This window comes from Oryzias latipes, chromosome 24, assembly GCF_002234675.1.
Source record: "Oryzias latipes chromosome 24, ASM223467v1".
NCBI classification, from domain to species: domain Eukaryota; kingdom Metazoa; phylum Chordata; class Actinopteri; order Beloniformes; family Adrianichthyidae; genus Oryzias; species Oryzias latipes.
This window is the reverse complement of record NC_019882.2, coordinates 3553592-3579999: the sequence shown is the minus strand read 5'-3', so window position 1 is coordinate 3579999 and position 26408 is coordinate 3553592. Positions and strand designations below refer to the sequence as shown.

The window sequence follows — 26408 nt, the reverse complement described above, 5'->3', positions numbered from 1 at the left end:
GCGTGTGTGTCTCTCTTTCTCTCTCAATCAACGACTGCTGCTACCAGAGCCAAGAGTTGCCGTGCCGCGCACCGGTGCCAAAACGCGCAGGAGGAGCCAGTGCCAAAGGGTCATTTTAGCGCAGCATGCATTGTTGAGACGGAAGGACTGTAGGGAACCCTAAAGCAAACAGCTGCGATTTGACCCCAGACACAACAAATACAGATTTCAATTTAACAGAAAAAAATCTGGAAGGAGGATCCATCAGCGCTGGAGTGCTGCTTTTACCTCATCTGTCATCACGATCGCCGCAGAGGTGGGCAGTCCAGGGATTTTTTTGGGTGTGCAAAAGCTGAATGATTTTTTTCCCCGTAAAGACGGGCCATCGCTGGCTTAAAGCTTTCTGATTCCCGCGCTTGCCTGATCCAGGTGTTGCTTCCCTTTGTAAAAAAAAACAACAACAACAACAACAAAACAAACCATTCAAAAAAACCTCCAAAGTGGTCAAGCGTCCCGTTTGGCTGCTGCACCTCCGCGCGTCAAAGTTCCAGAGAAAGACTGTTGCGAGTACAGAGGAGGGATAGCCTACGACTGGAAGGGGAGAGCAGGTCACCAGACCGACACCACGGTCCAAGCCGACTCCAAGTGCCGTTCACCGGGCGATGCCAGAGTAAATGCCGGGGCAATGTCCCGCCGCAAGCAGGTGAACCCGCAGCACTTATCGTTGACGCACAGAGAGACCGTACAAGGTGAGTCACGCGCACAAACCCACGCTATTATCAGACTGGAATAAAGAATAAATAATCATTCAGCAGATTTTTGGGAAACATGTAACATTGTTTTTAAGACGCAAAAATATCGATTTATCACAAACAATTTTGACATAAAATAACTTAAAGTTTTGTTTTCAAGTTAAATTTGAGTCTTGATTTGTTTTGGGACCAAAGCTACAGAATTTGATGTGGACCCCCAGTTGATCTTCTAACTCTTGTTGTGCGTGCGTTTGGATGCACGCATGTGCGTTCCGCGTGTTTCATCTCATTTTCTGTTTGCATCATTTTAGAAATTCTTTCTAATTTAATTAAGTAACTTTACAGCCAGTGGTACATTCTTAATTAATCATTTATTTTATTAATGAGAAGTTTTTCTTGTTTTTTCGTCTGTTCTGTAAGTTACGCGCAGTTTATTTTTATCCTTCAGTCTATTTTTGAGATACTATCAGAAAACATTTTAAGAAACGTTCGTGCTTGAAAACTTATTGCGAAACATATTCAGTTTTTTAGTAGAAAAAAAACGACTTTTTAAAAAATAAATATTTTTAAATTAAATGTTTTTTCGGGAAAAATATCGAATTTTTTGGAAAACTTGGAATTAAATTGCGCAGACAGTATACCCCCCCCCCCCCATGCGACATATGATTAAAAAGTCTCATAATCCAATTTTAAATCAATTAAATCCATCTAACCTTCATCTCCCACGGCTCCTCTGTGCCTAAATCCAATTTGGTGGAGGCCTAATCTAAGTAATTCATTGCAGAAGTTCTTGATGTGATCTTTGGCTGGTGTGTTTTGTGCAGAACACATCAGGTGTGTTCCCCTCCCAGCCGATAAAGCCTCATTCCAATCACCTTGTTGAATTTAAAACTCTGATGCAGGACTTTTGCATTTATAAGGCTTTAATTTTAGTGAGGGGCATGTTGTGGATATTGATCTGACATCTTATTGTCTGTCAGTTAATTAAAGTGAAGAGGATTTGTCCCTGAGTCAGAAAATTTCCATCATCACTTTAAATATTTCACTTTTTTTTAAAATAAACTTGCGTTCACTTTTTGAGGTTTAAACCGCATCAGAGCAGCTGCTGTGCACTTTTGTTGCATATCTCAGCTACCTGTGATGGAAAAAAAATTCAGATCCTGCACTGATGATGAGAGGTCGAATCGGCTTGAATCGTCAAAGCAGAAGTTGAAAGTCTCCAGCACTCATTTGTTCTTGTCTGAAGCTGGTAATGACTGCTTTTGGAGATCTTTTTAATCATCTCCAACCTGAAGAAGTCACCCGTGAGCTAGGAGGCTCACAACACGCCCCTGCTTCTGCAGCTGAAACGACGCTTCTCAAAATACAGTAGATCATGGGCCAGTTTTTGGAGGGCCTTAACCTTGCCCTACCTGTTCTTTCACACGATACACTGTTTGTGGAGCTTTGGCCTCAGGCGGTGACAGTGACCTGAGATGCACAAACTGCAAGACTGAGCAGGTATTTCATTCCTTTCTGCTTTGGATCCTGTGCAGCAGCAGCAGCAGCAGGGCAGGAAGATGAACGAACAAACAAAAGAAAGAAAAAAAGAAAGTTTCCCATATTGTATTTTTTTAATAAGAACAATGCTGTGTGTGTTCACAATAGGCCTTGTATTTGCATAATGTTTGCCAGCCGGGCAGGATGTCTTTGTAATGGTACCACACCAGAAGCTGTGATGGATGGAAAGCTTTTAATGTACCTATCATTCAGCATCTGGAGGCAGCATGCTGAAGGGGGGCTGTTTCCCTAAGATGGGTGGGTCTGCAGAGGACCAACATCATGCTTAAAGCTGGAGGAGGGGGGGTGAGGAGGACGACTGAAAGCTACACACTGCAACTTCACTTGTGTTTCCTGGAGAGAAACTGAGAATACATGTGGCTTTTAATATTTATATAATGTTTCAATTCACCGGTAATTCACCGGTCATAAGGTATCTCTTTACGCAAGTCATAAAGTAGAGTTTCTGCAAGGTGTCGACATATATCAAGCATATGTCAGATCTGGGGTTATTCGGTGTAACTGAGCGTAGCCTCGTGCCCTGCAGCCATTGGGCCTATGGGTCATGCGCTATTCTTGTGAGAACACAAAACCTGAAAATCGGCATATTTCAATGAAGGCAAGTCAGAGAAGGGGGTTGGAAATCTACCTGACTGGCCAGACATCCAGGAACGTGCAAGTGCAGAGGAACAGAACTCGGTGTACAAGTATGCATGGACGAAAACATGCACACTCACAAATTCAGCACTTAAACCGTTGGGTGTCACACTCAGAATGCATGACTGCACATGTAAAGCCCTTTAAAACAAATCATTTTAGCGCAACACACCAGTTTGTCCATGTTAAATCTGACTTTCAGGCCTTTTTCGTTGAAAAAAAATCCTCATTTTCTGGGCTTAGTGACAGAAAATCAGTTACAAACGCAGTGGTCTAGGTTGCCTGCTTGGCTGTGTAATTTCAGCAACAACAAAAAAATAAAAACCTTTCTGGATCCAGGCGTGGAAACGCCTCGCCATAACTGTTTACTGCCAGAATTGGCATGCTACTTGTGAAACCCTTCATGTATTTCTTTCCCTTATTCAGCCCATGTGGCTGTCAAACGATGAGGAGAAAACCCACCGTATGCAACGCAACACCACAGTAAACAGTCACACACTTTGTGGTAACCGGAGGATAATCTCTCAGGGCATGACTGACGAGGGCTTCATGATTTAGTGTGAGGCATTGCTGTTTCTTATCAGCCCTCTCCTCAATATTTTCATATTACCGAACGCATTCAGTGAGTTTTGCAACACGCCTGCGAAGCGTTTATTATTATTATATCTCTCAAATTGTTTGGCGGATTTGATTTATATCTCCTGATGTCATGCCTCAAAGGTTGCATGTCATCCGCGGCAATTTAGAGAGTCAGCTGCAGAGCTGCATTTTGCTCACTTTCAAGCTGATAATCTAAGATTTACGATAAGAAACGGGACTGCTACAGATTAAATGGTGATAAGATAATTAAACGCACAGGCCGGGCCGTGCACTGCGTTGCAACTCTCCTTGGCAGTGGTAGCTGAGCAAGAGGGGATAGGCTGTTCCGCGTGTTGTTTGAATTTTTGATTGCAACCATCTGCAATATTGCTGGTGTCATTTATTTCCAGCAGCAGTGGGATTCGTACCTCCACTCTCCCAGTGGGGTTTGCTCAAGAGATGGAGTGCATGTGTCTTTTCAGCTTGGCGAAAGGAGGAGTGAAAACAAAGAAAGGCATTTGCGTCCTTACTTTGCGTTAAATATATATATATTTTTATATTTATACTTATACGTATTTTTTTCATTTTAAACACTGCTATCAATCATTTACCTCATTTTTTTAAAATGATCTGAATAAGGTTAAAAAAAGGTGAATTTTCATTATAGTTGTAATTCGTGATACAACAATTGTCTGATTTTTTAAAGCACAACTCAACATTCGAAGGTCAAAAACGGCTAAAGATGTTAACATACCTTTTTTATTTTTAAATAAATCTTCAAACTAATAACTATATGACATCAACACACATCACATCCATTTTTATTCACATCCAAAATAAGACAATTCAAAAACCTTTTCTAGAAAAGGCGCTTGTATATAAATATTTTTGACTTTTTTACATCAATGGAGCCTTTTTATGAAAGAGGCCCATTGTCTGGAGCCGGGTTTCCCATCTGGTCCAGATTGTGCAGCAGCAGCAGCAGCAGCAGCAGCAAAAGCAGCAGCAGCAAAAGCAGCAGCAGCAAAAGCAGCAGCAGCAGCAGCAAAAGCAGCAGCAGCAAAAGCAGAGGTTTACTCTGGCCTCCTCAGACTGATAGGGGGTGCTGTAAGGCTGCTTGACTTGCTCACTCCTGATAAGGCAGAGCATGAGCACCATCTTTGGGTGAATACAGCTGTGTGAGACACACACACACACACACAGACCAGGCTGAAGAAACAACGTCGACAGCTGGGTTTCATTGTTCTCATCACGCGCTCGCTGGAAGATGGCATGTTTGACAGAATGTCAGCTTTACTTCTTTACCTATCAAACGCGTTCTTCTCACGTTGGAGTTTATACAGTTCAATTAGACACCTTCTGTCACCATTAGTCTATTATTTTGTGTTTTTATGTCACCACGCTGCTCTCCAACATTTATTTGTGATATTATTATTTTTTGCATCGCGTCACGTTTTCTCACAGGTGAGTCTTGGGAAAGATGAGCCACAAAGAAAAGAAGGCGTCCGACCGCCGTCCCAGTGGCACAGTCACAATGCCGACTCCCACTGATTCACTGCCTGATGCCCCCGGGCCGTGTTACTCAACCACGCCATGCAAACAGCCCTCACTCTGTTTGTTTCAGTCAAATAGTGGCTGTCAGCTCGTCGTCTTAGTCTCTCTCTCATGCCACCTGTTATGCTTTCAAAGCAGTCGAAGGAAAATCTGCTTTCTGGTGTGTGCGTGGCACGAAAGGCCGAGCGTTTCCCAGTGCAAATTTCTGGTCACAAGCTGTGAACTGTAGGTAAATGTGTGTTTGTGTTCCTTTTTCGCTGCCAAAGATTATGAGATGGAAATTATCTGGCAGACATCCAGGAACCCACCACCATTTAGAGAAAAGATATTTGGCATCGGATCATCACTCCGGGGCAAACTTGGAGGACTGGAACGTACATGTGTGTGAGAGGAGATGTGTGGGTGGATGGGTGATTGGGCTTAGAGGAGGGCGGGATTCCCGTGGTAAGAAAATATCAGAGATGGGAGGGGAAAAAAAAGGGTAAGAAAGTTATTAATTTAGTTATTAATTTTCATCTTGGAGTTTCATGACGGGGAGTTTTGACGCTGATAAGACAGTTTAGGATCCCCCGCTTTGATAGCTACACACAAAGGAACACACACCCTCTTTGCCTAATCTTTGCAATTATTAGGGTGTCATGTTTGGGGAAAGAAAGGAGGAGAAAGTAGGAGGGGAGGGAGGCTGCTATGCGCCTTTCTCCAAGGCTGCGGCACCTCTCCCTGGGCACCCGCTCACTCAGACGTCCCTCAGAGTCTCTGGAGCTTCAGGTTTCCTCCGGGCTTTTAGCAGGTTTCCGTACTGGTACAAATAGAGGCCTGTCCACGAGGAATTGAGCCGAGGGACACAGCAGAGGAGAGGCATGGGGGAAGAATGTGTAACGGTTATTAATGACCGTGTCCGATCGGGGAAGATTTACCCTTTCAACAAGACCTCAGGTTTGGCTTTTTATGGATTTTCTGTCTGTAGAGAATACGTTGAAGCTCACCTGAGTCCAGACCTCTATCTGCCACTTTCATATGCACACACACTCACACACACACACATAGACATGATGGTGCGGCCTCCTTCACATCACGCTTTGTTGTGCTCGAGCTGGGGCTCCCACGTGGTGAAGGCAGCCGTCTGGCTGTGACAGCTCCGAGCAGCAAAGGCCCTCACCGGAAACCCAGCCTGCACTGTGAGATGAATGGCTTCCTGGCCGCACACACACAAACACACAGGCAGATACACACTAACGTGTACAGTACTGTCACACCCACGCAGATCTCGCACCGATAAGCCATGCAGGTGTTTCTGAAGTCGATTTTTTTTTTCTCTTTATGAAAAATGCTTCAGCGAGGTTCATTCCAGATAAGAGGATCATCACTGAACAGCCTCTCTTTTTTTGATCTCTCCAGCAGAAGCCAATCATGAGCCTGGAACGGGTTCTCTATCACCAGGGACGTCCACACCCAGCCCCCGGAGATCGGGTGAGCACGACCTGTTGACCTGCGGTCAGTGCCAGGCCAACTTCCCTCTGGGAGACATCCTGGTTTTCATAGAGCACAAGCGCCGTCAATGCCGGGGGCCCGGCATCGGCCCGCAGTCCTTCTCCAAACCGGGAGATGCCGGCGGAGTCATGAGCATCCCCTTCTCGCCGAGAGCCAGGTCTCTGGATCTGGGGAGGGGTCCGGTGGAAGTGGGGATCCAGGTGACGCCCGGAGGAGAGGAGGACGAGGAAAGGAGGCTGACTCCGGCGAAAGGGATTTGCCCCAAGCAGGAACGAGGAGGTACGTATGAAAAAGTCTGCACCAAGTATGTCCTCTGTCCTCTGTCTCTACCCGATGCTAGCGCTGGTACTCACAGTTGGAAGAGGCTTGGTCCGAAATGTCAAAGCAGTGCAAATGTCATGAATCTTGCACCTCTATTCCGGTATTTAAAAGACAAACCACAATTATTAATGTCTCCATGATCGATTTTCAACCGGTTGGCACTTCCGTGTTACGAAAAAGGACGCCATCTGTACGTCACAGTCAAATCCGAGTCTCTGATTGGTCAAAGCTCAAATGCACGCCCCTAAACAGAGTTTAAAACTTGCATAGTGATGCAAGAACGTTTTGACTCCTCATTAGAAGCAGGCGCATGCGCGTTCACAGACTTTTTCATTGGAAGCGGTTGCTTGATGGCTTCCGAGCCCGGTGTGAACGTAGCATCAGACGTCCAAGACAAGCTAGATCTCTTTATAGAATCCCTCTTTAGAAGGGATTAATGTATGATTTTATTAGAGTGACTGAGAGCTGCACTGAGTGTGTCTTCTGCTCTCCTCTCAGCTAAACATCACACACACAAACATAAAAAAAACACACACAAGCCTGAAGGACTTCTTCAGCTGAGACCAATTGTGAAAGGCGAGGAAGAAGGTGATAGAGGAGCCACCCCCAGAAAATGTGTGTGTACGTGTGTGTGTTTGTGGAGGTTTATTTTTTCTCTTTTTTGTAAAGAAATCCTGCAGCATATGAAGAGGTTAGGAAAGCTGATTAAAATTCATGTGCGTGCACGGTGAGGAGAAGGGGATTAATAAAGCAGCACGGCCGATCATCTGGCTACGAGGAGAAAGGGAAGGCGTTCGGAGGGTGGGGAGGGTGGGGGACGAGGCCCGTAGACTGCCAGCGCTAGAGGGATTCAAAGTTATCAGAGGAGACAGTCACCATCGTACCCAGGCGTGGATGAGGCTGTCCAGGATTACTCCAGGCGAGACCCTGTTTGGTAAAACCCGAATTCGCCACCGCGCTGCACCTTATGTCACGTTGAGGGGGCAAAGAAGGGGGCTCGCACGAAATCGTTTTCCGATTGGATCTCTGCAGAGTTGCTGCACTTCTGATTGGAAGCGAAGAGTTATTAGAAAAAGATGTTCTCCGTGGTGGAACAGGTTTATAATAACCCACATTTGCATGTTAGAGAAAGCGCAGGTATGCAGACATTGTGCCTGCCTGTTTTCACAGGATTTCTTTGAAGAACAGCACAGTAGTTAAGGAAAAGTCCTTTAGTTTTTGATCAAAATCTAATTAAATACAAGTGAAATAACCAGTTAACCACCAAATTTATTGCATTTAAGTACAGTGAGGTGTCTGTTTTTAGAGTTATTTATTGAATGAGAAAACAGTTTGTTGAATCGCATGGTGGCTACTTTGTTCCAGATCTGCATCTTTTTTAATTGAAATCTTCTTTATTTTGATTTCATAATCAACATTTTACATTAGGAGATTCAGCTGTAATCTATTCCTGATTCAAAATAGTCTTTTTAGCTACTTAACCCTTAGAAATTTGGGGTCTTTTTGAGCAGTTAGAAGTTTTTCTTTTTGTGGAAATGCTTGACCTCCATCTTTTTAGTAGCTTTTTTGCACAGATATATATTTTTATTATATCACACAATAATTCCACAATATACCTAAAAAAAACGTACAAAAACTTAATTCACAGTAGAAAATGTTTTTGTTTTATAACAAAAGATCGAAAACGTAAAGACAGCTTAAAAATGTATATACAAAGTGAAAACTTTGAGAAAAAGTCTAAAAAAGCAGGCGAAGCTCCACTAAACTAAATAGATTTGTCATAAATCTTATGTTAACCAAAAATTTCAAGGCTAAAATCTTTCCTAAACCTTAACGTTAAATTGTGCATAAAAACAGAGCTAACGGGGGGGTCGGTTTCATTGTAAACAGCTGATGTGATTGGCAAACTCAGGGAATACTGGGGGTTAAAAAGATAAAGTTATATAAATTCTTGGTTTCAGAGGGAATTTTCCTTTTGCTCCACTGAGAAGAAGCTGCAGCTGAAACACCTGAATTCATGTTAGAAACATTACCGCAGAACAGCATCGTTCTGTATAGTTTTACTTTCAAGACTGGTTTGTGAGACTCTGCAGGATGCCTTGCAAAAGTCTGCACAAACATTTTATTTAAACCAAAGCAGGAAAAACTTCTTTCTTTTTTTTTTTTAGCTCACTTCAGAAATCCTGTGGTGAAATGTCTGTCAGGCCACAGATCAAAACTTGAGGACAAAAAGAGTCATTTTGTCTTTAGCCAAAAAAGAGCTGGATTTTGCAGTAAATTCTTGCAAAAGTGCTTTAATCGGTCTGGCAGCAGCTCAAAGTGATTCTCCTGAAAGTGATGCATTATGTTGCGTTTTGTCTGTCAAACTGGTCAGAGGGAGAAACCTGCAGAAGGAGTGAGTCAGCCTGTTAGAGCAGCAGTCAGTTAGTCTTATCACTAAGAGAACAGGACATGAAAGCACTCCAAGCCTCAAATGAAAGGGAGGAGGAGAGCTTTGTTCAATGCATTAGATTACCACTCAAGGCAGCTCCAAGTTTCAACCAAATTAGATTACTTTATTAGGACTAATTAAGACCAAAGTGTTGCAGGCGCTGGCGCTCCCATCCACGCAAGGTCTTAGAGCTTAGAATTAAACCAAAAGTTGCTAAATGTGGGCTCCCTAATGATGCTAAAAAAGCCCCACATAACATATTTCCCCCCCACCTCCCTGTATATTTTCTCCTCACCTGGCTGTGTTTTATAACATCCTGTCTGGCCTCTTTGTCTGTCAGCCGGCTCGCTTAAACTGCAAACATGCAGCCAGGCCAGCAGATCCGAACCCAAGAGGTGCAAACACACTGGAAGCCTCACGTTTGTTGTTTTTTTTTTGGTGGGAAGTAGATGAAAAATGCCCCCCCCCTCCCTCCACCCTGCATCTCCAGAGATCCTCCTGCTGATGCATGCAGGATGTGTGGGCTTTGTAAAAGTATGGTAATGCATGTGGAGGAATTTGTGCACGTGAAGTGTCTGTGAAAAATGATGTGTGTCATCGCACAAATAAGAGGTTGTTGCTGAGACGACCCTGGCCGTGCTTTGACCCCCCACCCCCACCCCCCCAATCAAATCATGACATCCTGTTTGTGGAGGAAATTTTCTTATTCTGATCTCGCTGCTGTCATTTTTGCAAACTGAGGAGGATTTTTCTTTCATTGTTCTGGAGTTTCGGTTTTGGTTGGGGTGGGGGGTGGGGCTGTTCAAAAAAAAGTGGCGCTCAATTAGATTAAAGGATTGAAATGAGATAAATGCCACTTAAGATCAGTCACATCTGCAAATGCGAAAGTGTGTTACGTCCAGTTTTTTGACGCGATAAAGATCTGCTTTTATTCTGTGCTAATGGGTAACGACTGATATATTTTTCACTTAAAATGAGTCACTGGTTTCCTGATGAAGCGGAGTGTGGTGTACCTAACGAACGCATCAAAAGAAAAAAGCAACCTGTGCACTGACACAGGTCCAACTCTGCACTTTTTGATTCTCTCCATCCGTTCAAATTTAAAGGTCTTCCTTCCTTCCTCTACTCTCCTGCTTGTCTTTTTCTTTTTTTATTTTATTTCTTTTTGCCCCACCACCCAATGCTCCTTTAATCACCTGGCTTGCTCTCATTTCCATATTAAATAGGCTTTAATCATGAAAAGCAATCAGGCTTTTGCATATTCATACCTTCCTCTGTTCGCCGGCTTCCCCGTCTCGCTCCAGTGCCAAGCAGCCAGTAATCAGTAGGCAGGCGGCGTAATGCCATAGCCCCGGCCCATCGCATGAAAACACACACTCTGCGTGAGTTAGAAATAACTTCACATGCTACTTACACATTATCTCTCCTCCAAGAGAGCAAAAGGGAGAAGGGTGGGAGATAAAAAAGGAAAGATGGCGAGACTGATCCCTGATTTGAGCGGCGAATATTTGCACTGAGGCTCAAGGAAAAGTCGATTTGCATAATGACTTTGTAGTTTTGCATTAATCACATTTGCATATGAAAATGCGTTAATTACTCCTGATGATTTTTTTTTTAACTTACTTCATTTGATGTCCAAGCTCTGAGGTTGTGATTAGGGGTCACATGGTGGGAGTTGTGTAGGTAGTGTGTCCATGTGTGTGCTTGAGTGTGTGTGCAGGGGAATTCATCTAATGTCTGCTGGAGGGCATGTGTCTATTTTCTTCTAATTCGCCCGCCCGTTTCTCTTTCTGTTGGTGGCAAATTTCCCCTTTTAGGGCGTACGCCAGCCTTTAAACTGAAGCTTTTTAAAGAAAACTTTAAAAGTTTGTGCGCATGTATAATATTTAGGTTTTGTATTTTGGAGAGTTTTTTTCCCCAGACTATTATTTTTGGTTTTGCATTTTGCCGCATGCAGATCTGTTTGTGCAGGCAGCAGAAAGGAAGCCACTTGTAGGCACTTGCAGGGCTAATACAAAGTTAAAGCAAAACATGCTTAGTTGCAAATTAATTAAAAAGCAAATTGGGTATTTTGTTGGGCGCACATAATCTGCATACATGCACACATCGCAAACACAGTTATGTTGTTAATACACTGCAAAAACATTGCATTCTTACCCCCATTGTTAGATTTTCCTTTAAATAAGTGAAAAAAATCTGCCAAAGGGTTATAGACATATGTCATCAAATTAAGATTAATTTTGTATTAAAAAACTTTCTTAATGAGATTATTTTTATTAAAACAGAATATTTCTTGAAACAGGATTCAGTTTTTGTAGTGCAGAGAAGGTGATGGACACACTTTTCTCGAATTTTTACTTCAATTTTTTTTTCTCTACCACCTTTTTTTATGTGCAAAATTACAGTATGACGTGTCTCTACCTGTGCATGGGCCCCCAGTGCAGTTGGCCCATAACACCGCGTCTCAGACGGGACCACCCCCGAGGGCTGTCTGACTCTGCTTGTGTCTGTCTGCTCGGTGCGGCAGGGTCAACTCGGTCTATAAGGGAGCGGTTAAAATGGCACAGCTGCACGCTCAGCTTTATACACATGTGCGAGCAGGAAAACAGAATCACACGTGCACGGACGCCGATAAGAGCCCCCCCACCACACACTCACGGAGCATATGCAAGAATGCACACAGAGACTCTCATCTCCTGTTAAGGCCTGCATCTCCCCACGCTCTCACACACACACACACACTGCTTAAAGGCTCCCACATGAAGGCATCAAACACTCCACAGCCAGCTTTATGGCACTCATATGGCAGCAGATTTGATATTTTCCTACCACAGCGGGGGAATAAAACTCGCCACTAATTTGGACTGCGAGCGCCACTGCTAACTTTCAGCATGTGCTGACTGACTGTGTCTTCCAGATGTGTGGACTCTTTGCTCCTTAACGGCCTCGCTGAAGAGGCATTAGAGAGCTCACACCCCGTCCCCGCCTGCAGAGTGTTGATGGCTGTGCGCTGCTCGACACAAAGCCGTGAAGCTTGGAGTGAAGTGCTGATGAGAACTTCTTGCTAAAGACCGTCAGTCGTCGTGAGTCAGTGGGGATGTGTTCATGTTCCCTAATGTAAATAGCTATAATCGAGGTGTTTCGATTGTTTGAGGGCCGTTTTGACAGGCGCGCCGTGCAGAAAAGCAAATCTTTAAGCTGAAAAAGTCAGAGTTAAATAGGAATCTGATCAAGTTTTTAATTTTGAGTAGACTATTCTGCTAAAAAAAAGGCTCGTCTTTTGAAAAAAAAAAATGCTGTCAGACAGGGTAATCCAACTTGCCACACAGTTGTTTTCTTCTCCACTTATCTTATTAGCGCTCCGCTCTGATTTGGCCCAAATAGAGGAGAAGAAAATGAGAAGACACTTTGTAATTTTTTTTTTTTTCTTTTTTACTGGTTACTTCACTACAAGAGATATAGAAAGCCTTTCATGGTGCTTTTACAACTCTCCCTTATTTTGTCCACTTATTCCTCTTGAGCAATTACCCCGAGAAAAAAAACGTCAGACAAAGACATCATCTGGATTCAGGCTGCTTTTTAAAAAAAAGAAAAAAAAAGATCAGAAATTTCCTTTTTACGGTTTACCGTAGGCAGCAAAAGCTGCACAAAGGTTGGAAAAGTTGAAAGTTTCGCCGTAAAGGTCATTGAAACTTTCATTTTTCTTTGTCATTTCTAGTATTTAATAAACAGTTTGTTAAGTTTGGCCACTTTTTATGAACGTGCTCAAACTTTTTCCATTGCTTGATACAAAAATGTATCATTTCGGCTCACTTAAATATTAATTTAAAAGAAAAAAAAAGTTGGTTTTAAAGATTTAAAGACAAAGCATTAAGATAAAACATTTGGATCATTTTTTTGGAGATACCTTCAAGGTCAAGTGTGTTGCCTTAATCCAAACCTTCCCAGAAAGCTTCTTCATCCTGGTCTTTCCCAGGGCAGAGCTGCACACGCCAAAATGAAATAAAGTCTGAGATGTTATCAGGGCTGATTGGTGCCAGCGGAGCTTGTCTGGGCCTGTGGTCTGGCGGGGCAGCGCTGGCCCGTACCAATGTGAGAGTGTGTTTATGTGTGTGTCCTGGAGGCTCCAGATAGATGAAAGCTTGCTTTAACCATCAGCTATGTAGGAGCTGTGCCAGCAGCGAGAAATGTATCAGCGCGATAACAGCCGTAGACAGACAGAGAACGAGAAGGGCAGATAGAAACTAGAAGGAGAAAGACAAAGAAAAAGAGGCCAAGGCCAGAGGGAAAGGCCCCGGGGCGAAATCCAGCCGCATGGTGTCACTTCATAAATATGTGCCGGGTGTTAGATTTATGCCTGCAATTGTGTGTGAGTGGCAGAATATAAGAGTATGTGTCAGAGACAAGACAGGAGACCGTTTGACACACCTGGGTATGTTTCAGGACACTTACCGTGGAAGCAAGAGAACAGAATTCCCCTGGAGACACGACCGTTGCAACACTAATGATGTTGTGCTGCTGGCATGACTGGATCACAACAAGACCTCATAAACACATGAAAATGAGTGAAAAGAAAAATCAAAGAGGGGGGAAGCACATTACATTACATTACTCTACATTTACAAAGGCTATGATTATTACCTGTCTTATCAGGGGAGACTTTATAATATTCACAGGACTTTGCTAAAAGAGTAGGAGGTCTGATGAAAGTGGGAATTCCTATTTTTATTGTTGCACTGCAAAGACTGAATCTTAAGCGGAAAAAAAGAAAATCATCTTATTTTCTGTCTCACAACAAAAATAAGATTTTCTGATCATAGTTTGATAAAACATGTCTTAGTGACTTGAAGTAAAAGTTCTTGCTAGTACCTTTTATTTTGTTTATTTAAAGAAAATCAAAAAGAATTTTCGCAGTGTTGTGTTCATTTTTTGAAACGACTTTGGTAAGGTTTTACTTTGTCCTGCCACTCCAATTTAAAACTTCTAAACATTAGCTTTGTCAATATTTTAAATAATATGCTGTAATCCAGAGCCGTGCAAACGTGTGCATAAGAAATTATTACTTTTCAAATGGCTTTTTAAGTACAAAAGATTGCAATAAAAAGGAAAGATTAGATCATTTGATTTGTCTTCTTTAATAACCAAAAAAACAAACACACAATAAAGCTGCAATGCTTCTGTCAGGACAGTTTAAAGGGCTAAAAATTGCGTTGTGTAATTTTCTATTCCTATTGTTTTGTTTTGCATGGAGGGAGGCATTCTTGAAATCTCTTTAAGGTAATTATTTGGCATTCTTCTTATTCTTTTACCCACTTCCAGTCTGCATTACTATTTTAGGCTGGTTAATTTTAAGAAAAACAACACAAAACATCAAAGACAGTGTTGTGTGTGCAACAAAAAAGTGATCTATCATAAAAAATAGTTTCTATTACTTTTTTTCCTATAAAAACTACTCAGTTTAAAAGGAATAAATGTACAAAAACAAGGCGTTTTGGCTAAAAAAACAAACACATTTTACTCCTCATTATGTGCTAAAAAGTAGATTAATATTAAATAAAGCACAATTCTACTTGAAACTAATTTTATTTTTTCATTTTAAATGCCCTCCTTAAACAGACTCTTTCTTTGTGACCATTTATCAATGTCACATGACCCAAAACCGGCCTCACATGTATGGGATTCCCCGTCAAACACGTAACGCTGGTGCGCGTGGCGAGAACAGACTCAGGCAGTAGAAAAACTGCACGACCAGCATTGCTAACACGTTTTCTGACTTTTTTTCTACTTTTGACTTGTGCAGAAACCTGACCTGAAGGATCTTTACTGCCTGTTACTTTTTTGCAGCCTTCCCTCTGTGCCCTTGCTAACGTAGCTGCCCTGTTTCCAAATGTTGTTGGAGCTACCTGATCCCTTTTATTGTTCCTTTGACCTACATCCTAGGAGCCAAGCGGGTCAGGGTGGAGTAGCCAGATACTGTGTGCAGGTGCATCCACCAGGAGAGTCAAGAGTCAACTAAGATTCGATATTTTGTGCAAGAATTCTACAGAAAATCGATTTAAAGCGCACTGTTTCCTGTAAAGCGTCTCTCAGGCATTTCAGCTGGTCATATTGGCTGCAGACACACAAGCACATGCAGATGTGTGCGGTTAGCAGGCCTAAGCTGGTTTGAGTTAGCATGGAGCCAGTCACACACTGTGTGGGAGTCTCACCCCCTGCCCACTGTCCTGCCACCCTCCGTATTGTCTCCTTATTTTCTGTACATGTGTGCAACATGGGAACCTTCCTGCAGTTTACTGCTCCTTCTTATCCTGCGACCTCGCCTGTCCTGATTGGCCCTTTTGATGACAAACAAGCCATCAGAGGAGAGGGGAGACGAGCATAAGAAGAGGCGGAGGAACAGTAAGGTGTTGTGAAAAGACAGGGCTGAGGTGGGGGGTCAGGGAGTGAGGTGAGGAGGCTGGATCCCCTTGGGGACCCCTAGATCACAGCCATGCTAATGAGGAGCTCCGCCAGCAGAGGAGCTAACCCCTGACAGGTGTAATTGCACGTAGTCCCAAGGCTGGTGCATGGATGTGTACGAAGGGGGGGGGGGGAGTTGCAGGGGCAAGTTTCTGTCCCAGTGGCCTAACCTGCTAGATGCTTTGTTCTGTATGCAAATCTGTCGTTACCGTGGCGCCCTTGTCGGAATGTACTGCACAGCGAGGCTCAGGAATGCTGCAGTGCACGTACGCGCATGTGACACCTACTGCAGCACATCCGCACCTTGTTAACAACAGGCACCTGTGCCGGCCTTTGCTCCTACATTAAAGCAGCTTTAATCTGCTGTGTGCCAAATAATTCACCTTATAACTCTTCAGATACGCAGAAGAAGTGGTCTGGCATTCAGAAGTTGCTATCTTCCCATCATGCATTGTTTTTTTGGCTTTAGAGCAAACTTGTTATTATCCCACGATGAAGACTCTCAGCTAGGAATCTCCTGTTTCTTTCTTCTATAGTCTATAGCCTTTCACAGACTTCAGACCGGTTTAACATCAGAAGACATTTTCCCAAACTTCCTCTGTGGTGCGTCCGAAATGTTTTCTTCAGCTACCAACTTCAACTTTTGAGGGGAAAGTTTAACTTCATCCTCGAAATTATCTGCAGTAGATTTCATTTAGGAACCAATAAAATGTGATATAAACGTTGCCAAATCTGGTATTGTCTAAATGCACCGTTTTGAACAACTTTATTAGCAACATCCTTGTAACAAACACCCGAATGCTGAATATTATGCATTATTATTATGGTGTGTGGGAACAACTGTCACGATAAATCTATATTTAGTAGTGAAGACTCCTGCTTTTTGTTTATTAAATGCAACTTTCTTTTATTTTGAAGTCAAAGGCTATTTTTCTGTTTCCTATTTGTCCCTTTTGTGCAATCAAAAAACCTTCCAAATAGTTTTTTTTTCTTCATTTTTTGATTATTTTGCTGGCTTGGTGTTTTTGATTTAAGGACGTACTGGATGGAATTGTGACACGTCACCGAGCGACTTGACATGCGTCAAGATTGAGTCGGATGTGGTGGGGAGAACCCAGTATTTTTTCAAAATAAAACTTCCTTCAGAGTGGGATTATAAATAAAGTGCAGCAACACAAAAACAAAGAATTAAGATTACTTTTTCTTTTCTCTTTGCGGCCCATACCAACTACACCACGGACTGGTACCGGTCCGCAGCCTGGAGGTTGGAGACCACTGCTCTAAAGTCAACCCCCTCAAACATGGGGCTTTATAATCTAAATCAGACTGAGACTGGAGGCAGAAAGGATGGACAAATCCACATGTCTGCTTATTCGCCTTACATGACTTTAGCTTCACTGGCCATATGCAAACAGTCAATGCCATGGCTCTTCATTCAGCCCCCTTCATTCACTGGCATTTTGTTTGTACCTTTTTAGGGCCAAATAATGGCCATAAAAGGCAATCTGGAAAGAATAAAATCTGATGTAAAGCTCAGATCTCAGTCCCTGAAGACTGGGTTAATTGGCCCGGTGGTTTTGTAGAAGAAAAAAAAGAAATCCAGGGGAGAAGGAGAGCATTATTACTTGCCCACCTCGGCTCCACGCATGTGCCAGTGCTTTAATAACTTCCTCCAGGCCTCCTGGCCCTCAGCCCTTTTTTTTTTTGCTGCCCTCCTGAGCTGGTTCTCGGTCTGACTTCTGGTTTCATTGCCAGGTCTGCCAGACTGAACACCTGGGCAGAAAAATAACCGGTAGTCCATTTTAGGTGAATTCCATCATAATAAAAGGCTCACAAATTGCTGGCAAAACGACAAAATGTAGCGTGGCGCATTACTGGATCCTGCTGCGACTCCATTTCAGTTAACCTCTCATGCCGGCCTCATTCACACGCGTGTGGCGGGTTTGTGTGCATATAGTGTGGCGGAGTAAATTGGCTGATTAGGTCCGGCATCAGTGAGCGTGTGCGGACGCGAGATTCTTGCTTTTCTAACTGGTAGTTGACCTCAGCGGTCAGCGGAGGCCCGTGCTTCAGGCAGACTGCTGTAATTACCACAAAGTGAACTACGCCGCGATCCAACATGATTCCTTAATGAAGGCTTTTATTGGTCAGTGGGGCTCTCAGCGTGGCAGCAAGTTATCCATCCATTTCTCCCTTCTTTGACTCTGCCCCCCTCCCCCTCCCCCACTTCTTGCTTGCTTGTTTGGGAAGTTGATGAAATTTATCTTTGGCTGTCATTAGGCAGCTGCCACTCTATTAGCTGCCACGCTTCCTTTAACAGCATATGGCACGTCTGTGTAAGATATGACAAGATGCAAATGCACTGCTGTGATGGTGGGGGGCTGCGGGTGTTTGATTGGGCTGCTGGAGCTGATGGCCTTAAGCGGAGATTAGGAGAAGAAAAGACAGAAAAATGCAGATAAGATGGAGAAGCCATGCACAAGTTAGATCATCCATCCGTCTCTCGTGTCCTAATTTAATATCGATCCCCCCAAATAAATGAACTGACTTTTTCTCCCAGAGGGGGGGGCATGCATGTGGCCCCTCAGAGTCCCTCCACCTCTCCTTTTACGCCGCACCTCCTCCTCCTCTTTCCTTCCGTCTCTGGCTCTCTTCTCCCCGTCCAAGCTGTTAAGCTGTCCAGCTTTCTGCTGCCAAGCGGCTGTGTGAAGCTCAGCCAAACTAAACACGGGCAGGCAGCCCGCCACTCGCCCCACGCATACACGCAGGAAACACATCCACGCGCGTTCTCACGCGGGTCCCGACCCACACAAACAGCGAGGGGGACGACAACACCAGATCGCCGCTAATAGCGGAGGAAAAACCAACGGAATCAGTAAATGAGCCCCTCATTAAGGTTCTCTGACCCCTTCTCCCCAGAGGAAAGCCAAACCAATCTAGACGCCAAAAGCAGCTTCCTGTAGCAGACATTGATCCCACATCAGTGTTCACTCATCTGTTCTGCGAGTCCAAGACTGTTACAAGGAACAATGACGGAAATAGTCCTGAGCTTGTATGAGTGTCTGCCTTGTGTTTTACATTCGCCAACAAAGGCTAGCTTGGAGGCAGTTCGCCATCTTAAAGAGCATTTCTTGATCACATGATACGTTGGCTTAGCTTAACTCGCCCCTCTGGGCTTCAGGCTTTAAGAGGACCGGACCAACTTGACTCCTCTTGCGGTAGCCAGTGATGGTAAAGTAGATGCAGATGCAAGCACTGTGGAAATGCTCCTGCAGGGCCGTTCTGCACTGAATTAGATGAATCTCCAGCAAAGCCGTCTCTGTGAGTCACAAGCTCTGACAGGGCTGTGCCACAGTGACTGATGGATTCATTTGGCATTATTAAGTCCCTCCATTTAAGGGGGTAATTTGTCAGAGAGTGACATACAGTTCTGTGTATATATGAGCGCGCAGCCACAACAAACTTTTACTGTACCCACTCCTACATCATTGACGTAAAGCTCTGTTTGATGCAGATGGGTGGTTCAAAACCAGAAAGGGTTTTTATTGTCTTACATCTACCAACCTCCTTGTGTCTGATGCCTCCTCTCACCTCACCACTGCCGCCTATATTTCTGCTCCATGTGACCCTTTTCGGTTCTTCTGTCTCCATATGGAAATGACAGAAAAGACAAAATTGATTTGTATATTAAAGCCTGGCAGAGAATGGAGAATTTGCATAATATGTCACAGCCCAGGGCAATACCTGTCACCTATGTCAGTTTGTAGACGCATGAAGCCTTCTAACACATGCAAAATGGAAAAGTAAAGGTAAAAAATAAAGATTTCAAAACACAACTCTACGGTTTATGGTTTATTTTATTTGTGGTCTAAGTCCGTGGTCTTCCACCATTTTCAGACCACAGATTGGTCTAATGCCAGACAATGTTTTTATGGACCGGCCTGTACTAAGCTAATGTCAGCATCGGATTTAGTTTTATTTTTTTTGGCTTCCAGTTTCCCTTAACTTTTTAAGGGGGTAAAGTGTGTTAAATATCTGCAGCTGGTTTAACCTGTATGTGTACACAAGATGTGTAGGAACCAATAAAATGTGACATGGAAGCTAAAAAAATGAACTTTGTACAACTTTTAAGGTGCACTGCAAAAAGAGGTGGCCTAAAAATTAGAAGAGAACAATTATCTGAAGAAGACAATAACTAGAAAGTAGTGAAATTGTCTGATCATTTTTACTTAACGAGAAATCTTATAATAAGATTTCAAAATCAATGAACGAGTTCCGCACCAATGTACAAAAAGGGAAGGACAAATACTGAATAATTATCCATATTTGGAGTGAAATCTCATGGTTTTTGTCTTTTAAATGCAGCGTTCTTTTATTTCTTCTGATTCCCCACTGGCTCTTTTCTGACAAAAGAAACTTTCCAAATACATTTGTTTTTTGTTGCGTCAAGAATGAGTCGGACGTGGTAGGGAGAATCTAATAGATTTTAAAAACAAAACCGCCTTCAGAAACAATGTTTGTTGTGTTTTTTTTCTACGGCCCGGTACCAACTGTCCCACAGACTGGTATCAGTCCACGGCTCGGGGTTGGGGATCACTGTTCTAAATAAGTTTCTTTCCTTCTTTCTCCAACAGATAAAGACGAACCATCCAGCTACATCTGTACTACCTGCAAGCAGACCTTCACCAGTGCCTGGTTCCTGCTTCAGCATGCCCAGAACATCCACGGCATCCGCATCTACCTTGACAACCATCTAGCCAACTGTTCACTCACCCCTCGCATGGCTCTGCCTCCCCCCCCAGGGGCCGACGCTTTGCCCCGCTCCCCTCTCCCAACTTTCCTCGGTGACACAAGCAACCCTTTCCACCTCCTTCGCATGGCTGCGCCCTTGCTCAGGGACCACCACCCTCCTCCGGGGTACATGGAAACCCGACTGCCTGCAACTCCACCTTTCGTGAGCCCCCCACCACCCCCCAGGGCACCAATGGATCGGCTGGGTCCAGAGGAAATGGGGCTGCTGTCGCAGCATCCCAGTGCCTTTGAGAGAGTGATGAGAATGACCCCCATGGAGCCCCCTTCCATGGATTTCTCCCGTCGATTGAGGGAGCTGGCAGGTAACACAACCAATAACGGTGGGCCCACTCCTCCTCTCTCCCCAAACCGCGTGCCCCCCATGCACCGGCTCTTGAGTCCTACACTTTTCCAACCCGGGGCCAAGCCTCCAGGTTTTCTCCCATTTCCAATGCAGCCGCCCACCCCCCAAAGCAGACGCAGCTCTTCCAGTCCTCCAGACCCACATAGTCAGAACCAGGCCCAGGCCAAAGCCAAATCCTGTGAGTTCTGTGGCAAGATCTTCAAGTTCCAGAGCAACCTGATTGTCCACAGGCGCAGCCACACGGGAGAGCGGCCATACAAGTGTCACCTGTGCGATCACGCCTGCTCCCAGGCCAGCAAGCTGAAGAGGCACATGAAGACGCACATGCACAACAAATCTGGGACTATTTCAGGCTCTCCTGAACAGGGAGGCAGAGGAGAAGGAGGAGAGGGGGAAGAAAAAAACAGGGACGGTGAACCTAGAGGGTTGGGCATGGACAATGAGGAGGACGAGGAAGAAGAGGAAGAAGAAGAGGAGGAGGAAGAGGAGGAAGAAGAAGAGCTAAGGAACGGAAGTCGGCCAGATTCCAACTTAAGCGACGACTCCCAGGAATTCGGGCAGAACAGGGAGAACGGCCCCAGACAGTCTCCTGAAGTGAAGGCGCTGGGCGGAGACAGAGTCAACGACAGCGGCGGTGTGGGCATCCTCCACCCGTACAACCACCTGGACAATCACCTGAGAATTAACCCCAACAAGAGAAGCTTGGAGAGGCAGCCAAATGGGGATGGTGGAGAGAGGGATGAGGCTGAAAGAGAGAATGAGAGGGAGCCAGACAGGGAGGGGGAGAAGCAGGAAGATCCCAGGCCCCAGATGAACGGCAGGATCAGTGTATCTGAAGCAAATTCCTTTCCCGGGCTGTTCCAGCGTCGGCCGACCCCAATTACAAGCTCAAGTCCCTCCAACAACAAGAGGATCAAGATAGAGAAAGAACAGCTGGAGATGCCCCCGACCTTACCGCTGATCTCCCCAGAAAATGTCTACTCTCAGCTGCTGGCTGGCTACGCAGCGTCGCGCCACTTCATTAGAGAACCTTTCCTGGGATTCACAGATTCCCGGCAGTCGCCGTTCGCCACCTCTTCCGAACACTCGTCCTCTGAGACTGGAAGCCTGCGTTTCTCCACTCCACCCGGAGAGCTGATCGAGGGCGGAAGTGTTTCGGGGCGCAGCGGGAGCAGCACCCCCCATCTCCTGCGGGGACCCGGACCCGGTAGACCTCCCAGCTCCAAAGAGAGGAGGAACGACACCTGCGAGTACTGCGGCAAGGTGTTCAAGAACTGCAGCAACTTGACGGTCCACCGACGCAGCCACACAGGGGAGCGGCCGTACAAGTGCGAACTGTGCAGCTACGCCTGTGCGCAGAGCTCCAAGCTGACGCGCCACATGAAGACCCACGGCCAGTACGGAAAGGAGGTGTACCGCTGCGACATCTGCCACATGCCCTTCAGTGTTTACAGCACGCTGGAGAAACACATGAAGAAGTGGCACGGTGAACATTTGATGGCCAGTGAGGTCAAACTGGAGCAAGCGGACAGAGGTTAAGCCAGCAACCATACAGCAAGCAGTAGACACGCGCACCAACAAAAACACACTCCTTACACTCACTCAGCAGCGGGGCTTGGCTGGATTATTTCTCTCTCCATAAGAAATCTGATTAATTGATGTTCATCTTCTTTTTTTAAACTGTCCAAGAAACTGCCACCTGAGAATATAAACAAATAGAAACTTTAATAAGAACTTGCCTTGGAGGCCCAACGTGGTCCTTCTTGGTAAGCTGCTGGAGGATTTTTTTCAGTTATGAATCCAAGGAGCCTTTCTACTGTGCAATAATTTCTGTATTTATTGGATTTTTGTAATGATATTTGGCATGTGCAGGTACATCTTTGTGGGATTTCAAATGGAGTTAGTTTTAAAATGTGCTAAAACACCTTTTTTTTTTTATTCTAAAAACTGAGAAGAGGTCATCCTTAAAGAAAATGTTCCTTTTTTTTCTTCCTTTAAGGAAATTTGTTATCCTGTGAGAGTAAATTAGTGTGAAACAGTGAGTTTTTAAAAGACAAAGTAACTGTTTTCTACATTACCTGCAGCAGCGGATTACAATCCATTCCCTCATACAGGCCTATAGCACTGAATGTCAGCCTGACAATAAAACGATGTACTGGATTTTAAAAATCCAACGTTATCTTAAAGACCTGATAAGTTGCTAATAATTTATTCAGGGAATTTGTCCTTTTTAAGAAAATAAAATGGCAATTTATGAAATAATTTCAAAATGCAGTTACTGTATTGCCGTCCTTTCTTCGGCGAGGACATAAATAAAGGTTGCACTTAGTGGATTTACCCTTAACTGATGCTTGGTACATTCCTGATGTAGGACTAAACCACCATATTTAATGTATTGACTAAGTTGAGACTACTCGTGATTAATGTGAGAAGGAGAACATTCCTGTTTATGGTTTGTAAATATGTTCTTTTTTATATGTTTAAGTAGCCCTGACTGTACATGATAGACGGCCTAAATGTAAACAATCAGAGGACCAGCTGCTTGCATCATCCACAGTATATGCTACATGTGACTACCAGACATTATTTCTTTATCAGGCACATTTGATTACCTCCAAACCCATCCCATGTGTTCCTAACAAAAAAAAAGAAAAAAAAAGAAAAAAGAGCTACTTCAACACTTTCTGAATCCTTGTGTCTAACTCTTTGGGGTCGAATTTCTGCATCTCCCAAAGAGCGAAAAACTGGTTTTAGCAGCGTCTTCTCAAAAGGAAAACCTATTCATTTGCCAAACGGCGACTAAGGTACAACTCCCAGTAGCAAATTTAGAGACCGTATGTGTCCTTTGGGGATTTTATTTTCCACACATTGAAATGAAAATGGTGCAAAAAAAAAAAAAAAGGTCATATGAGTTATGATCATTTTGAGCACAGCTGCACTAGGGGATGGCCAGACGACCTTGAGTACGGGCTATTCTTATAGCAAACCCCCCCCGAAAGATTGAAACTGAGAAATGAAGATGTGTGAGAAAGAAAATGGAGGAAGGGAGAGCAGGACCTTGACCAGGGAGAATAGTCATTCAAATGAAATTGCAAGCATATGAAATGTGTTTTTTTTTTCTACTCAATTGCACATCTACTGGCCACATCTTATAACAAACCAGTCGATTGAGACAGAGTGAGCGTGAGAGGGAGGGAGACAGCGAAACCACATGAAAGAACAACCCCAGCAAATCTTTCATTTTAGCACTGCAGTTGTCAGACATGAAAATCATCATTTCGAAGTTTGACCTGCCACTTTGGCCTATTTTCAGGTTTTATCTCTTCCACTTTGCTTTAATGTAAAAAAAAAAAAAAAAAAAACTTGCCGTGCTTTAAAAGCAGATTTTTTTTCTTCTTCTTTTTTTTCATGAAACCCACCCCTCACTCCCTTAAGCTATGGACTTCTTGTAATGCAAAAAGCGAGACTCAGAGGATGCTCACACATGTGTGAGAGTCACAATCAAGGTGCTGTTGTCAACACGGAGAGTCGTCATTCCCAGGTCAGAGTATCGTCACAATGAGCCATAAAGAAAAACCTCACAGAGACCCAAGTCACTCATGGACATTCAGTCTGACAATATGTTTACATTGTTGAAGTATGCCATTAATGAAAGACTCTGTGTTTAGTGTTTTAAAATAATGATAAAAGTATTGTTTTCTCCAATATTCTTGCAATTTATTTGACCGCCATAGCATTTTTCTTTTGTGTATTATCCTGGTGGAGGGGTTTTATCTACATGAGTATGTTTCTGTTTGATTGCTTGTTCACTGTATGGATGTTTTTTATTTTATTGTAATTTTTGCCAAATCATGAAAGATTTTTTTTATTGTGTTTCTTTTTATCTTAGCTGTTGAAAATAACTTTTTTTTGTTTTGTTTTAAAGCTACCCATCATGGATGTAAAATAGAGTTGTTGGAATGAGAAGAAGCAACCTTCAGCTGGAGAATACAATGGCCTTTTTTTTGTTTTGTTTTGCCAGATACATTTTAGGAGACATTCATGGCCATTTTTGTTTTGATGCTTTCTTTCCTCCTATTTGGTTGAAGGTCTTGTGATGGCACTTAGAACTGTAATTTTAAATACATTTTCATATTTGGCGTTTCACAACTTTCACTAACACTCTTTGTACATTTTTTTTTCCCTTTGGTTTTTCTTCCTTTTTTTTGGGCGGGGAGGGAGTGCATCATTGTGGGGGGGAAAAAGGTCATTTCAAAACAGTACACATCTGCTGTTTTGAACATATATGTATTTTTGTAATGTGTTGAAAAATCAATACAAAAAAGCCAACACTTCAATAAATGTTGCAATTGCTCTATGATGGAACTTATTTTTCATTTTTATTATTATTCTTTCTTCTTCTAAAGCACCTAAAAGAGGTTCAAAACTTCCTCTTAATCTTTTTTTTTTTTTTTTTGTATTTACAGATATACTACTGAATATTAGCGACCAGGTGAGTCCATCTAAAATCTCACATCCTTTTACAATCATGCATTTGACAAGCATTTAATCTATTATCGTTGTATGCCTCAATGGGAGCTTTTTGCCTGCCGATTGTATTTTTTTTTTAACAACTACAAGCTTTTTCAAATGACGTTTGCTCCTGATTCTCTACGATTAGAATAGAGAAATACTTAGAAATGTCATTTTAATCCTTCATTTTTTTATATATGTCCTCCGTAATGACGAATGTGCTACAAGAACATGTTTAAACACAATTTCCATTAGAGCAAGTCTTTAAATAATGTATAAAAGTCAGGATTAGAAATAAAAATACATTTTAACATACAATAAAAAAAAATAAAAAAAATAAACAACGTCTAAAAGTGTCTGTGAAGGACAACATGAGACTGTGCTGGTGACCATAGAGTGAAGTAGTATTGCACTTGTAAATAATAACATTTAATTACACTAATATGCCCGCATATAAATATGATAAACATGTGTAATGGAATTGCATTAATGGAGAGTGCACTTTCTCAAACCAAACATTGCACATGTTGGTAAGGACACAGTGATTTGTTAAAGTTCTTTTTTTTAATTTGGTAGGTTACCGGCTCTTGGAATAAAAACAACAACAACAGACAAATCCAAAAACCCTTTAATTCATCAATTGATCTGCTATAAAAAGGCATTAACTTCCAACAGCGTCCCGGCGTTCTGCACAGCAGATCAGAACCACAGAATTCCAAAGAATGCTGAAGAAAATAATTCCTTGCTAAAAAAAAGTGGTTACCTGCAGCAGGTAACTTCTGTTTTTGATAGATTAGCAATGATCAGGCTCTAGACCGGGGGGGTCTGCAACCTAAAGGCCCGTACACACCGGGACGAATATTCGCCAGGCGTTATTCGCCAGCGTTTTTCGCCACGTTTTTTGTGTTCACACCCAGGCGATTTTCGCTGACGATGAGTGGAGTGAACATGCAATTTCATTCCCTGACATTAGATGGCG

At 43.3% G+C, this 26408-nt stretch overlaps 1 protein-coding gene across 2 annotated transcripts; it reads left to right on the top strand.

Annotated features, from left to right (window-relative positions):
- On the top strand, nucleotides 1-25279 carry LOC101155396 (B-cell lymphoma/leukemia 11B). 2 transcript variants are annotated; one of them, XM_011491454.3, is made up of 3 exons: nucleotides 1-728; nucleotides 6462-6830; nucleotides 20397-25279. In XM_011491454.3, exons 1-3 carry the CDS (start codon nucleotides 665-667, stop codon nucleotides 22454-22456), a joined length of 2493 nt encoding a protein of 830 aa, XP_011489756.1. In that variant the 5' UTR covers nucleotides 1-664; the 3' UTR covers nucleotides 22457-25279. The 2 variants fall into 2 exon arrangements, with proteins under 2 accessions (XP_011489756.1, XP_004083446.1); XM_004083398.4 differs by having other exon boundaries at nucleotides 6459-6830.
- The last annotated feature ends 1129 nt before the right edge of the window (nucleotides 25280-26408 follow it).

What these genes read in the sequence shown, in the direction of transcription:
- LOC101155396 (XM_004083398.4), top strand. Translation starts at nt 665, where the DNA reads ATGTCCCGCCGCAAGCAGGTGAACCCGCAGCACTTATCGTTGACGCAC. An exon ending in GCACAGAGAGACCGTACAAG is followed by an intron (nt 729 to 6,458) that starts GTGAGTCACGCG and finishes TGATCTCTCCAG; the next exon opens with CAGAAGCCAATCATGAGCCT. An exon ending in CCCCAAGCAGGAACGAGGAG is followed by an intron (nt 6,831 to 20,396) that starts GTACGTATGAAA and finishes TTTCTCCAACAG; the next exon opens with ATAAAGACGAACCATCCAGC.